The sequence below is a fragment of the Perca fluviatilis genome, chromosome 15 (assembly GCF_010015445.1).
Source record: "Perca fluviatilis chromosome 15, GENO_Pfluv_1.0, whole genome shotgun sequence".
NCBI lineage: Eukaryota > Metazoa > Chordata > Actinopteri > Perciformes > Percidae > Perca > Perca fluviatilis.
The window spans coordinates 15011429-15027984 of record NC_053126.1 but is presented as its reverse complement, the minus strand read 5'-3'; the positions used below and the strand labels follow the sequence as shown (position 1 = coordinate 15027984).

The window sequence follows — 16556 nt, the reverse complement described above, 5'->3', positions numbered from 1 at the left end:
CCTGCAGGTTATTAAAATACACGTTCACATAATGAGACAGACTGCTGTGGGCTGGGCGCACACTCACCACACACACACACACATACATACACACACACACATACACACACACACACACAACACACACACACACACACACACACACACACATGAAAAGTCCAGAAGTTGTTAATGGAGCCTGCCTATGCTGTGCTCATTAGTGACACTGTTGTCCCTGCAGCATCTACCTACCACAGGCTGTTTCCACCGTGTTACCACACACAGAAACAAGCTGCTCTGCTCTCATCCTCTCTCATTTCCTCTCCTCTGCATCCTGCAGCTCTCTAATCGACACAAAAAGTCAAAATAGTTTTCATTCCCTCCATTCTGAGCCCCATAATTCATGCAAGGAATTATGGGGGAATATTGTGGATTCAAATTGCAAAATAATTTGCGTAAGTGATCTTAACAGAAGGCTGTTCAGTCGGGGCTGTAATTTACATATTCTCCAGCTGAAAGAGTTAAAAACATTAAAATGAATGACCAAATTGACATTGTTTTGGTGATAATGCCATAATAGGACCAGCAAGTAATGAGGGAACTAGTAACGTCAAGAAGCAGCCAGTACAGCGAGTCTTGGGTTCCTCCTCCCTCTCCCTCTTCATATGCCCCTTGCCTGTGTCAGGCTCTGTTACTCCTCATCACCTGCTCAGTTCAACACTGATGTTTGGCACAGCATGGCTGAGTCATGATGGCAGCTGAAGGCAATACAGAGACAGTGTTTGCCAGTATGGGATAAGTAAGAGTACTTGGTTACATTACTTGCATACAATGAGGCAATAGTCCTTCAGCATTTACAGTAAATGTAGGTTAGAGAGTTGTATCAATAAACTATCATGATCCTGACATAACCGAGGATCAGGTCTAATGTAAAATATTAACAGTACCAAGTGCTTATCAGTGTTAATCAATTAATCGGCAGATTAATCCATAATGGAAATAACCATTAGTTGCAGCCTGACATTTTACTATTTTACATTTTGAAATTATTTCTTCTTCAAAGAAGAAATAAACAGATTACTCGACAGCAAAAGAATAATCTTTAGCTGCAGCCCAACTTTATTTCAACCTCAATTCAGCCTTTACTTAGTGGCAGACTAAAAAGAGGTTGAATGGCAGTTTATTAAAATATATGTAAGGTGATTTTTTTTCATGTCTGTGTGTTAGTGGTAGTAACGCACATTTGATACCTTAAAAGTATTAATTCCTTTTCTGTTATTTTCACTCACTGACCAGGATTCCCATCCATTGTGCATGCACACAGTTTGTGCTCTCTTCACCCCTTCCAGCAGGGGGTGGCAGTGAGCTCACCTTGAAGCCGATGTCGCCCTTCTTGCAGCAGAGGCAGGCCAGCATGAGGAAGACGAAAGTGAAGAGGCCAGAGAAGGAGACAGCTACAACCGCCAGGGATGAAGGCCACGACAGCTCGCTCAGCGGAGCCCCGTCTGCAACACGGGAGGATAATGCAGGTGTTAACAGGGTGGACAGCACAGGGATCAAATGGCAAACTGCAGTCATACAGGAAATGAAAAACTAAATAGAGATATAGATGACGCACGCAGATTACTTGTGACCTTTTATTTGGCAGCTTGAAGAAAGATTCATGTGACATATAATTAGCATTATCTGGAGTTTGCCATTCATAGCCAGAATCTGAATTGGAATCAGGTTCCTGTGTCTTAATTACAGTATAGTTTCAATGCACTCTGAATCATCAAGGCTAAAAGGTTCACACTACTACAAACATGACTCCCTCTGGATAATAATTTTATAAAGTGGCAGAATAGGTGTTAGTGGCTCATTCTGTCTCAATGTAAACAACTGATGAATGAAAATGCTTTTGGTTAATCAATAATCTGCTTTTCATTTTCTGAAATGCCCCTGCAATGCCTTGCATGCATCACCCTCAACTCACATTCAAAATCCAACCCATCATTTATTTAATTGGAGTAACTGCATTTCAGAACAATGCACACAATGCTATTAAATCCCAACACACAATGAGACATAGTTATGTCTGTGTGCACTGCATTTTGAAAAAAGGTCTAATTCAACCGCAATGTATCAAATAAATGTTTTGTGTGGGTCTGTGACCGATAAACAGGGAGCACACACATGTTTATTGGTAATTGTGTGTAATTATTTCTCCTTTGTGCGAGTTATTCACCATCGGTCATTGTCTTATGCAGTAGTGCGCAAATGTGCAGCACACATGTGCCAGTTTGACTTTTAGCCTCTAGTAGCTGAGGACATCCACATAATCTGATTTACAGTTTTAAACCTCCTGCCAGAACAGATGAAAGAGAAGAGAGGGAGGAAGAAAGAAAGAGAGAGGAAGAGCAAAAGAGATCAAAACCTTCACTGAACACATTCAATCCCTTGACTATCCTATCCTCAACATGTTGATATTTTTTAAATTTCATAATTAAGCTGATCTATTTTGTGGAAACACTCTATATCTACATGACATTTCATTAACATCCGCATCAAGGCCCACTGCATTCCAAACATTTGCACGCCTCCATTCAAACAACAAAGGGTTGAGGGACTAAACCTCAGTCAATGAAGTATTGGACACTCAATGGTAATTTTACTACATCAACTAACCACTGCCTGCATTAGCCGTCTACTGGGAGCGATGAGGAGAGCTCTACTGTAGCCTCCATCTAACAAGCACATACTGTATATCTGACCTTTAGTCATATTAAATGCTTTCAAATGAGCTAATGGAGCATTGGTTTTCTCATTTGCCTGTATGTATTATTTAATGCCCCATTTTGTTTACCAATAGTCCTTTTACACTTTTTAACTAGTCACTAATATGCTACTTTAAAGAGTGGCCTACTGTCCTTTTCATTAAGGAGGAGGGGTTGCCACATGGAGCTGCTCTGTGGAATATTTAAAAATTTTAAAAGGGTTATTCCAGCAATTTAGTATTAGGCTTCCACATAGTTGAGCAATTTATGTAAGACAGATTTAGGGCCTGTGTCCATATAGCGTGTCTTTGTGAGCGCCAGCGTCTTTTTTCAATTGTTTCCAATGAGGAGAGAGTGTACAGCACACAGCGTTCCGCCTTTTTGTGCGGCCGCTCAAAGCACTTAAAAATCTCTGAACTTTTCAAAAAAGCACTGGTGTCGTCACTGTCGCTCCTTTTCAGGAAAAACTATCACAACAACAAAGACAGAAAAAGCCATGTGTGGGAGTGTCTCTATTAAAACGTTCGGGTTATTTTTTTATAATGTTACATTTTGTGGTTAGTTCCTCAAATTAAGCTCACTCACATCTTAAGAAATGATTTGGTGGTCAGAAATTCCAGGCTAAGAGCTTTACCTTTTTATAGACAATGCCAACATGTCTACTAGGGCTGAGAATCACCCCAAGGTATGATATTATCACAATACTCATGTCAAAATACGATAGAATTGCAATTTTAAACATATTGCTATATTCTGCAATATATTGCAATTTATTACTTTTTTTTCCCAACTTCAAATTATGTCCCCAATGGAAAACTGCTGACCTCACCAGAACAAACTCAACTGCACCATCTAGTGGACTTAAAACGCAATTGACTCTATTATTCTAGTACCAAAAGGTTAAATTCTCATGTGCAATTTCTATATTAAAAGATTGATACTTGGTGTCCGTGTATCAATACAGTATTGCCACGGAAAATACCGTAATACTATGCTTTATCGTTTTTTTTCCCCCACCCCTAATGTCTACTCTCGAAATGCCCATGTCCCAGGCCTGCAGTTACCCATGTGGATGCCATGTTTCCTTTCTATACAGTATTAGCTCCAAATCTATCTATCATAGCCTGTTAAAGAAGAGGACTAGCACATGTCCTCACTCCAGGATTCCCTTTATTTCTCTATCCTTGTGAGAACAACACAAGCACTGTGCCCAATGGATCCACTAGGAGTTGTGGTGTGTGATGCGTGTATACTTTTCCAGCTCACTGACTGAGACTCAGCAGTCCTGACCCATTTGGCTGTGGAGAACACATTGACTTTCCCAGACCTGACAGCTCCTGTGGCCCAAACAGCACTGCTCCAACCAAAGCTTGACCCTGAGGTCAGAGCTACAAAGCCTACACTCACACTTGCACAGGCAGACACACCACACACACACACATGGGCAGACAATGAAAACAGACAGGCACAATGCATCCAGGTTCCTACTTGAAACCTGGTTTAAGAACTAAAGTATGTGTGTGTGTGTGTGTGTGTGTGTGTGTGTGTGTGTGTGTGTGTGTGTGTGTGTGTGTGTGTGTGTGTGTGTGGGCACTGACCCGCCAACACATTACCATGGTAACAACCTTGCTGGCCAATGCATATTAGATGAATGCCATTCACGGTGCGGTAAACCTCATGCCTCCTCTTTATCTCCCCACTTTTGGAAGAAACGCATTTTTGCTGATGCCTCATACACAAGACACTTTCTCCCATCTATATCCTTGTGTTGTGCTGTGACAGCTTGTGTGCTTGTGTCTCCATGTGAAAGTGTCTGTGAAGTGGAAAAGAGGGGGAAGGCTAGCCCAAGCAGTGCCCTTTCTGGAACCATTACATACCACAACACAAAGCCTGAGTGGGTGGTGACAAGACACATTGTGTAGAGGCTGATAAGGGAAACAGGAATCAATATTCACATAACTCGGGGCACGCCGAAGGACACAACATAAAACACACATACATGATGTAATTTCTATTAAGTTGTATGTCATGATGTGCTGCAAGCCTTGGAGCTGATCAGTTGCTCTGGTTTTTGTTTTTGTATTATGCCATTGTTACACACAATTCTTCTATTTTCTTTCAGCAATGATCAGTATCTTTAAAAATTACATCTCTTCCCTTAATGTTTAAAGCAACAATATGCACCTTTTTACCTTGAAATAGAGAGCTGAAAATTGTTTTCCCCTACACAACTCCATTCATCTTGATAAGCTGTGTACCTTGAACATCTATCTAGCCTGAGGCTGAGGTAACTGGCAACTGTCGAGCCTCTACAGGCAATAATTAAGCAGATGGTGAACAACACGGGCGCTGAACACTGGATCAACCTTTTACTCTTTCACAGATAATGAAGGAATCATGGAAATTGGCAATCCACTCTAAATTTATTTTGTAAGTCAAATGACTGTGATTCCTGTAAAGTAGTACAAGGGGGCCATTAGTCCTTCTATATTCAGAGCAAGAGCTGGGTTTGCATTCATAAGATCTGCATGTACACTGGATTCAGTGTACCTCTCTAACTCTTCTATTTAAGATTCTACTAGACATGCCATAAACTTTTGGAAGTAATTTGGGTAGTAATTACCAATACAAGCAGCTGAGAGAAGGTTTTTCCTAGTAATGTTGACCTTATGCCACTGCTACGTTGAATCGAGGATGTACAAGTACCTCGTCAGTACCGTACAAGTATTTACAAGTGCACGATTGTCTGGTAGTAGACTCAAGGGCAGACAGAGATGGGCAATCCCCCCAAACATTTGGAGAAAGTTGCAGAGGCAAATTATGTTTGTGCTTCTCTGCTCATAGTTTCACCACCACCACCACGAGGACAGAACGGTTGGAAAATGGATGAATAGATGGAGGACCAAAAATCCTCATCATCCTGCAGTTGACGGTATACATATGACTTGGCAGCTTGACTTATAAAATGTATTTTTTTTGCATGTAGTTTTAAAGTTACTATAGGTAACTTTAATGTTTCTGAAACTGTGTAATTTTTCATATGATGATCATAAATGACCCGTAACTGCAAATGAGACTAACAGTGAAAAGAACGCTATTTTTATATAGTTTTTATTAATGCCTTTGGCCAGGTATGATTTTTCCGCAAAGTCACAAAATGATTTATGGCAGGCAGACCGTCTCTACAGTAACACATTCTGACGGGTCACAGATTTCTTTATAACATCGGAAAAGCCTGTGTTAGCGTATCCAGCCAGGTAAAAGGTCGCAGGAGATAACATGATAACGTTACAAGGTTTAGCTCACGATACCTCCAGGCAAAGGTAACGTTTGCAACACTTGAAATGCAACGATGCATCTGTAACGTATTCTCTTATTGTAAATTAATGATTTTGTGTCTGAGCAAACATTCATCGCAACTATATGACCTCCCAGTAACGCTAACTCAGTAACACAGTGGGCAATACAGCACCGTGAAGAAAAGATCTTTACGACAGCAAGCGAGGTAAAAACACTACAGCTTGTTGTCCAAAGTGGCCGCTAGAATCAACACAAACTAAAATTTTAAAATAGCCACTTTAACTACAGACCTTTAGAAAGTGTCCATTCACCACAAGAAAGTCTAATATGGTCATCCAAAGAAGAATCAGTGGCACTATTTTCATAAATGCGGCATTTGAAGAATTCCTCTCCCACCCTCTCTGAAGAACTATGAGAGAGCGACGATCAGGGGTCCTCCATAAATATTTGAGAAGCACACATTACTTCACCAGCTGCACGGCAAAATGAAAATAAAGCACTTAAAGCCAGGCTCATTCCCGCTTTATTAAAAAGCTGTCTTCAGGACTGGAGGAAGATGAGCCATGTCCTGACAAACGGGAGGGGGGAGCGATGGAGGCACCCAGCCACCTCCACAGTTCAGGCTGACAATGAGGAGGACACAGTGGGACGAAGAGAGGAATGAAGGGAGGAAAATGCGTAGGTATAAAGAGGATGAATGAATGAGGAGGCCATTGCTGTTGCTTTGTATTTCCCAAAAGTGAGACTTGTCAATAAAAGTCTTGCTTCATTAAACTTTGCCCTCCTGCACCGGATCGGTTTCACTGGACTTCTTCAGCTTGGATTAATTCATTCTGGCTTGTTCTGTCAAGTTATGGTCACACAATGTAACACCAGGCTGAGTAGAGGGATGCACATTGCAAGTCGTCAGTGGCACGAAGGATTTAGCGATGTCCTTCACGGTCACAGCAAGAGCTGTTAATGCATGTTTCTAAACATGCAACTGAATAATACCCATAAAATGCCAAAGCTGACAAGAGGATTACTGACAGAAAGTAATGAACAACGAGAGAGAAATATAGACATGTAGAGAGACAGAGGCCCAAGCAGGAAGAAGGAACGCTAAGGAACGCTTAATTCAATGGTGTGTTCATGCGTGTATGCATGTACAAGATGAGAATGGTAGTGTGTTAAGCACAGCCACTGAGCTTTTCATGGTAGATCATAAATAAAGCATGCAGCAGTGAGGTAGGGCTTTCTGTTGCTGTGAAGCTGTAGCAACTCAACGTCAGGTCTACAGTTGCTGGGATATTTACCAACTGGTATACACGATAGAGCTCATTGTGCATTCAACAAATCTGTTCCAAATGGACACGTGTAGGAGAGGTAGAGAGGAAACAGTGCAAGGCGCGCTGTTGAGAGAAAATAGGGATTTTCTTCAAGGCAGAGTGAGGCATATTTCAACGCCTCCTACACTTGTATCAAGGCCAGGGCCGAGCCATGTGTTTGTATTCACACTCGAGCCTAAGAACGCGAACCCACACAGAAAGCCTAGTCAAGGTGTTGCACTTGGCTGCATAGGATAACTTTTAAGTTTCCGTGGTAACTAAGAGCAGTGGGGTGTTGCTGCTCCTGATAGCAGCAACCCCAAGTCAATGAAGAGGAGCTCAAACACACCACAGATAACGTAGAATGCTTGAACACATACCTGCAGATCAGAAGTCTCTCCCTGTGAGAGGCGTCGTTCTCATCTCCCCTCTGTGGTCTGTCCCTTTTTTTTTTACTTCAGTCGTCTCTTTCTAGCTGGTATGGTTGCTACGCATACACACACACACACCACTTCTTGTTTTTGACCAAGAGACCAAGTCATGACAGTGCTGCAGGGTGGGCAGTGTGCCAAACTACACACAACTGCAATCAAATTGTCTTAAAAAAAAATGGGGGGGGTAGACAAAGATGGGGGGAGGGAAGGGGAGGGAGTGTGGGAGAGGGGAGAGGGTGATATACAGTTTCAACTGCAGCTAGCATTCAATAGATTGGTTACAAATAGGGACATACAGAATGCAGCTATTGTGTTATGTAAAAGTCTCCATTTGATGTGTGGTCAGTGGTTGTGGGCTGAGCTTTGTGTCTGTTAGGAAGGCTACGGTGGCTTAGAATCATGTCCAGGTGGCACTAATGACCAAGCTGCGTGGAGTATACAGCAAAGAGGACTGTGGGAAGTTTTAGTCTGTGGAGGCTAGTGTCACCGTATGCAACAGGAGGCTAGCTGCCGCCATTATTCAGCCACTTAAATGCCCTTCCACTTCTGCTCAATGCTTCCTAATGGGTAAACATCACACACACAAAGAGAGCAGAAAGACTCAAATCTCTCTGAGCATGCGCTTAAATTTAGGACAGTGCTGCAGGGGCAAACAAGCTCCTCCATCTGCCCTGCCTGGGCTGCACCAAGTGGCTTCCAAAAACAACATACACTCACACACAAACACAATGGTGATGTAAGAAGAATGGTGGGGAAGGGCTTAGGATAAAGCAGACTGGATAGGAGAGGAGTGTGACCTTAGGTTTAGATTTACAGGTCAGTCAGGAGGCAGCAGGAGCAGAGCCAAATAATTTACATAAAGTATATAAATCAACAAACACACACACATGCAGGAAACCTTTAGAGCTACAATACTTGACTGGAAGTTGCCGGATGACAGGTGCGGCCTACAACAATGAAAATAATTGGATTACAGCTCAATAAGAATTTTTGGATTCAGGTAATTGACAGAGAGCTGCCTTTCTGTATATAAGCCAAGCTAAATATTGATTCTCCGCTGCCTTTCTGCATGTGTAAATATAATGCATGAGGACAATCGTTATGGATCAATTGTTGGCTCAAGTGGTTAGCTCATCTTTGGTGTCAAGATGTAATTTGAGCACCTGTTTTAAAAGACTTGTTCTCTATGTATAAGTGTCTAGAGATGCAGAGTGGCTAGAGTTAGTCCTCTTTTTTTATGGGTTTGACAGGAAGAGCTAGTGGGGCTGCATTGAAGGTGAAGCGAGCTGTGCTCTGACACAGCCTTCCCAAGAGAGAAAGACGTCCGACAGCAACCCTCTGTTACAGGCTGCATGAAGAGGGTAGAGATCATGAGTTAGGACAGAGGAAGGGAAAGAAAATGCTCTGGAGAAAGGAGCAGAAGGAGCAAGGTTGAAAGAAAATGGGAGAGAAGGGCAGAGCAAGTAGCATCAGACTGTGATGAGGGAGAGCTGAACATAGAGAGGTGCACAGGAGGAAGCACTCTGCAAACACACACATACACATGTGTGCACACATGTCACTCTCCAGTTGACAGCAAAAGTAACAGCATGACATGATTAATAGCATGGTACCATATCCTCCACCCATTTACATCCCTCTGCCGTTTTCTAGTAATGCTCTGTGTAAAAGACTGCAGATGGCAGAGGGATGTGCTGCCCTGCAGAGAGCCCTGATAACTGTCATTAACTGGGAGTGAGAGCCCAGGAGGATCTTCATGGATCAACATTACAGGCCTGTCATGTCCGTCCCACGACAGCCCGGGCAAGGGCATATACTGCTGGAAAAAAAGGGTCTGAATATCAACTCTGTCTCTGATGGATGGACCTTTTGAGTTCATTTCACAGATCGTCTAACTACACAACCAGGGCATTGCATGTAAAGGTGTAGTATTTAACATCAATAATTCATTCATTTAAGACATCATTAGAATTATGGATATGACGGATCATTGCAGAGGAGACTGGCCTCTATTCTGCATTTTGCAGAGTGGGCTGTTGGGTCAAATTTGGAAGGAAATCTGCTGAATTGGGTAATTATTATGGAGCACAAAAAGAATCAGAGATACTGTTCCTTCTGAACAAATGGAACAAAAGCTGCTCACAGTTTATCACAAAAGAAAACACAGGTGAACGAATGGACTGAATATATGTTTATCCTCTTTAGTCAAGTAGAGGAGGAAACAACGTAAATTCTGAAGAAGACAAGCACTAACAATCCCATGAGATAGGTGCTATCAATCTTTTTAAATACTGACATATTAATCATCAAAAGTAATTAAACAATGACAGAGAATCCTGCACGTAGCACCTTTAACATACCCAATCAACCACTTGCAAAAGACATATCTATAGCAGAGGTTTTACTTTCATACATAAACAAGATTGAATGGACAGGTAACACTGGGAAAGAGAAACCCTAATGAAGGACACATAGTCTCTGTCCACAGTACTACACAATTGAATATTGTTTTCTGTTAACTCAATGCTAATTTTGAACAGACACACCTTTCTACATATGTGACAATGAAAAACTGACCAAAGTTGGTGGAAATCAAGCACAGCTTCAAAAAGAAGGCAAAAAGAACTGATGCAATCAGTTATATCAGTGGTAGCTGGTATGACTATATTTAAATCAATACCATTAGGATATTTAGTTATCAAAATCACACAGTAAAATGTTAATTTGTGATATGCCAATTGGCCTATTTGGACATGAGTATGCCATTGAGAACTTCCTCACCATTTGGTTGCATGGATGGACAGATAATACATTTTATTTAAGCTCTAGCAATTCCTGATTTAACAATAAGTAGTTGAGCTCTACTTAAAATGTTCAGTTAATGTTATGATATTGGCTTATGATATTATGATATTAGCCTCTGGCTGATAAACACAAATTTGATGCATGTGCAAACCATAGCAATCTAACATATATAAAGGTACTATAAAGGCTGAAACAATAGTACCTGTATAGTATCATCTATGACTAAAGCATCTGCAACACAGTATTGCACACACACACACACACACACACACACACACACACACACACACACACACACACACACACTGACTGGGACCTGTGTGTGTTTAGGCCTCTGGCTGATTAACACAAATTTGATGCATGTGCAAACCATATGCAGACATAGAAATATGTGCTTGGAATGACATTTCAGCCCAGAGTCTCATGATGCAGACAAAGGCAGTGTGTATGTGTGTGTGTGTGTATGTGGAGATGTGTGTGCCTGAGTGTGTGTCAAGAAAAACAAACATACCTGAGTAAAACAAATTTGTGCGAGTTATGCTGCCTGCCGTGCACTCATTATTCCTCCCATATTCTTCTTGGTTTTTTGATGCTATTGTTAAGCACATATCCCAACTCTGACACACATGCAGTGAATTCACACAGTCACACTTTTTGCCCAAATGTCTTCCACCTGTCCAACCAATGTGAAGCGGTCCTTTTGAACACAAGAACAAGCATGCATCTGCTTTTCCCTCCTGTCATTTTATCACCATCATAAAACAACCCTAAAATCAATCCACCACACCTAAACCTTGCTTCGTAACTAGCAACCATCTCCATTTCCGTCCACCACTATGTGAAGGGCTTGCTAAATGGCTTTCAGGGTGCTCTAGCATTTAAATTCAACAGCAAGAAATGATACTTGGTGACGAATTAAATACTGCATGAAGCCCATTAAGTATGCAATTGCACATGCACAAGCCTTTAATGAGTGTGACACCAAGAAAACCCACATCCCCCACATCATCACACAGAGAGCACATAGAGGAGACATATATAGTTTCTCTTGACTGCTTAAATCCACTTCATTCTTATTCTAGTTCCCCCAGAGGCTGACTTATGTAACTAAAGTGCTTGGTTACACATGGAGAGATGAATAATCAAATAGTCAGCGGTGGCTGGCTTGCACTGACCGTGTCAGTGGGAGGAGCTCTGAGAGCAAGTCTTGCTTTCCTCTCCGGTGTCAGTACCATCTTGGTTATAACTTGCAGTGGTGTGTCCATTTGTATGCAAGGGCATGTGTACATTTGTCCTGCATGTGGAAGGTGCATTGTGCATTGTGCATCATGCTGTGTGTGTGTGTGTGTGTGTGTGTATGTGACAGTGACAGTGATAGTGTGGGTTGTTTTGCGTCTACACCCATACACTATCCATAATGTGCACACTAGCTGCCACTGCCACCTCCAGGCACCAAAAGGAGACTGCTGACAGACAGTCTCCCACAGTTGCTGCATTGTCAGCTTGTTGGTGTATCGGTGCTCCCTTCCAGGTCAGTCTGTCTTCTGTTTGCCCTGACAGTAGACAAGCGATTGCATATTAATTTTGTTCACAGGATGCAGCCAGGTTTTCAAATAGCTACCCTTCACACGCACACACATTTGCTCCCTCTCCTGATGGGAGAGCTCTCCGAGGTGCTGAAGCACTAGTAAGCCAGGTGTAAGCTGCAGGTAGTCATTGGTGCAGAATGCCACACACATAAACCCAACCTTCACCCTAGCTGCACACAAACCAAGCCCCAGCATGTAATAGCTGATGTGGTCAGAAGATCAAAAATCGTGCTACGGTGTATCTGTCCATGATGATGGCTTATATAATGCTATGCAATGTGATGAGTGACCTGGCCTCATAGTTTTCCTCTGTCTGGGTGTGTGTTTGTGCATGAGTGGCTGTTTGTGTGAGTGTGTGCAGAGGTAGAGCACACTATGTTCTTACATAGCCCTGGCGTAGGGAGGAAGTTCAGTTGTGTAGGGCGGCTTGAGCGATGCTACAGTTCAAATGCTGGTTTGTAAATCTAGGTGTGTTTAATTAATCTACTCCTCAGCCTGAAAGACAGCATATTCAGCAACTACAGCTGATTGAATGCTGTGTGTCCCTCCCCTTTAAGGGACTCTAGCGTTTCTCTGTCCTTAGCACTGGCAATGAAAATGACTGGTCCCTCCTCACACACCCCCTCCATCGCCTAGGCAACATTGATTCTCAGCGCAATTACTAGGAAGGAACAGGACCACTGCCGCTCTAATGAGAAATGTAGATCATTAAGACAGGGGGGTGACGATCCAGACACCATCCTCTACTCCAGCTACATACAAGCTACATGAACATGCCCATTCATGCCCCATCCTCTTCCGAAAACTAACCAATGCGAGTGCCGATTCCACCCTGACCTGTCACTGAGGCTATTCATTCACCTACTGTCAGTTGAAGAAAAATGAATGTTTCACCGCACATTCCTGAGGGGAAATGTTCAAAACCTGAGCTCTCCTCCAGAAAGAAAATACCAAGACAATTAAATTAGAAGATGCCCCAGAAGAGCCACAGATAGCACACATTTTACCCATAATTCAACTGGGAACCATTTACCCTGCTTCAAATTAAAAGATTGCACTTCCCTGGTAGGATTTGTATCATATTTCACTGCACAGAACCAGGGATAGCCAGCTCAGAATCAACTACACATTCTCGAGAAGTGCTTTTGTCATGGTTTTCCAAATAGCTAAATACTAAACCACTGTGTTTCTGTGCATTGTATTTTAAAGCCGAGCAGAATAATATCTGAAACCGGTGAGTCATTACCTATGAACACATCTTTCAAAGCTGTGATGCCATATCAATGTACTACCTATATCAGTCTTATATTAATATATTGTTCTGGAGATTTATTTACTAAACTAACTTTTGTCTTGTAGTTTTGCATCCAAAATCGCTCCATGTGATGGTTAAAGCATCATTACTAAACATGGAAATGTACTCTTAACACAACACCTATCTTGCTATGGTGCTTTACATGATACAACTTCTACATCTTTTATGTCTTGCTATAAAGCCTTACAAAGTTATTGTAAGCACAGAAAATTCCAAAATGCACAGGGGCAGCATATCCTATAAATAACCTATTTGACTTTAAATGGAAGCCCCTTTAAGGGTCACATTCTGAGGGACAACAGAGAAGAGATGCATAGAATGAGAACTGGGTCACAGGAAGGTAGATTAGAGAGGAGTAATTGGACAAAGAGGGGCCACTCAGAGTGTGCGGTTTGGGGAGGACAGATAGAGCCTGAAACTTGAGAGCTAGTGGCCTCACTGTCATTTGTATGCTCAGCACACTGCGCCCAGTGCAGGGACTCTCTCAGTCCTGTTTACAAATCTACACAGTTATTTATTCTGCTCTAATTCAAGCCCTTACACAGGACAGCCATGGCTTCCTGCTCGGTGGTCCCGTAGCACTGCAGCAGCACCTGGGTTTTCCATCCCATAAACCCTGACACCCAAGGGATGATCAAACGCTGTATCCAAATGGTCACCAAGAACAACATCCTCAAGCAGTACAGCCATACACTTCTGTTAGCAGGTCACCTCTGTAATGGTGTTGTCAGTTAGCACGCACACACCCTAATCATAGCACACATGCACACACTCAGCTGCAGGGATGTATGTAGGACTATGCAGAATCTGTGCAGGAACAACTTTTAACCCTCTTGTCACCAAGATATAAAGGAATGATGGATGTAAAACACCCATACCTGAGCTAATCTTTTTATGTTTAGCATTACTGTCGTGATGATGTTATGGCAATTATGCTGCTGCTGGTGACTAAGAGAAAACGCTGTATATAGCACCAAGACGCAGTGTATGGTCTTGCATCAAACACCAGAGTCAGTGGAGATCACTCAGCTTGATTATGAAGAAACATGTAAATCTCAAGCAGTTCTGCAGCAATAAATGGATAAACGCCCTCATTCATCAGTTTGACCCTTACCTGTATCAAAGTGTGAGCTGAAGGCAAAACTGGGATTGAAAAATGCCGAAGACATGACTATCACATGTAGGGCAAAGACCATCCTCCTCGTAGACAGCAAAAGCCTAGACACAAAAAAGGTCAAGAATAAATTCCCGAGGTGCGTTTCAGATTCATGTAACCTGTAGTAGAAGCGGTAATGCGCAGCATTTTATTCCATCACACCTCACAGAGAGCCTCCCGAAAATCCTGCTCCACCTTCAGTTCGACCAGATTTGGAGACAGATGTTGACAGTCATTTTCATTTTAGCACATCTCTTAGTTACTTGCTTGACAACAAAACCTCTTACATTTGACTGCTATGCTGGACCGGTTTAGTGTCACCCGTTATTTACACCAATTTTAAACTGTAAAATGCTGACTGCTCCAAACATTTGATAATCTCCCATTTGTGTTCCTTTCAAAATAAACCTGTGGTTGCTGCTTGTCCCGTGCTAGATGTAGCCTAACGTGCCGTGTTTGGAGAGAGCAGCTGGTTCTTTAAAAAAAAGAAAAAGAAAAAAAAGATGCTTCGATCAGTGATGCGCATTTGGGTTTCAGCTTCGGTACAGAAAGAATGAGCGACAATTTGCACCAGTGTCAAGCGACATACTGTTTACAAAGACTTCCGTTTGCAGCTTTCAAAATAAAAACGTATTTACGTACCAGAAGGCTGGTGTTTTTTTTTTCCTTTTATTTTGAAGGGGGCACTACGTGATTTTGTGTGTGACATCAACCCTGACGCTGTCCTTTCTAGAGGAATCCTGCTAGCGAGGTTGCGCGGGTCCGTGTAGTGTAGGATCATTTTGAGCAGGTCATCATACTCAAATACTTCCATGTATGTTTTAATGTAATTTGGGAGCTCACATGCATCACCAAATCTCCCGACACACCACGAGGTCTGTCCAACAGGCGAAGAAGGACACGGGGCCAGGCTCCAGCCCACAAACGACATGTTAAGGACGACTTGGTTGGCCTAGAGACTCGGGAGCACTGGACCAGTAAAGGTCTGCTGACTCCATCGTGGCCAGATCGATTGTTCTGTCACTGTCAAAAATACCGCCGGCAGCAGGAGTCACAAGCATAGTTGAACAGTTTTATTGCTAAGCACATTATCGAGACGCAGTGGGGAAACTGGAAGAGACATGCAGAATGACAGCGGTGTAGGAAAGTAAGTGGTCAGGTGAATGGGAGAAGCGAGGAAACTCAACAGGGCGACTAGTGGACAGTAGGGCTGGGAATCACCAGATTTCATCACGATACTTATGTCACGATACGATATTATTGCGATTTTAAACATATTGCAATATTCTGTGATATATTGCAAATTATTACTTTTTTTCAAACTTCAAAGTTTTCTCAATTTCAAATGATGTCCCACAAAGGAAACTTTCTCAACATCTGTTTAATCTAAAAAGATACATTTCTCAGTTTGTTCATCTCATTTCAATTGTATTGCTGCAAAATGGGATTGTCAATTAGACAAACTGACCAACATATATATAATAAACGATCGATACTTGGCCGTCTGTGTATCAATACAGTATCCACTAGGGGTGGGGATTTTTTTCCCCACCCCTAGTGGACAGGTGAGGAATGTTAGCCCTATGACAGGTGTACTGATGAAAACTAAAAATGCAAAATTGAGGTGAACAAAAGCAATGGACTCCAACTCTATTATGATCAGCAATCCACTTCATTAGGCTACTGCATCTGCACGTTTTCAAATATCCAGAGGCTGGATGCATAAATGTTCATGTTTGAGCCCCAAAAAGTGTTGCTTTTGTGTTGGTTCTGTGGGACTCTTCAGACATTATACTCATTATGCTAAGGCAGCATAATTCTAGGCAACTAATTATGCTTGCATTACATTGCATTAAACATAAAATTCCATCTCTCTCTCCATCTTTCACACACACACACACACACACACACACAC

The 16556-nt window shown here is 42.2% G+C and overlaps 1 protein-coding gene across 1 annotated transcript in view; it reads right to left on the bottom strand.

The window, feature by feature from the left end:
• aatka (apoptosis-associated tyrosine kinase a) overlaps positions 1 to 15192 on the bottom strand; it is a 30904-nt gene extending 15712 nt beyond the window's left edge. Inside the window, exons 1-3 of the mRNA XM_039825166.1 lie at positions 14804 to 15192; positions 14600 to 14703; positions 1351 to 1484 (exon numbers count right to left, since the gene is read on the bottom strand). Of these exons, the coding sequence (XP_039681100.1) occupies positions 1351 to 1484; positions 14600 to 14681 (216 nt within the window). The 5' untranslated portion in view covers positions 14682 to 14703; positions 14804 to 15192. The remainder of the gene's footprint in view (positions 1 to 1350; positions 1485 to 14599; positions 14704 to 14803) is intronic.
• Between the last annotated feature and the right edge of the window lie 1364 nt (positions 15193 to 16556).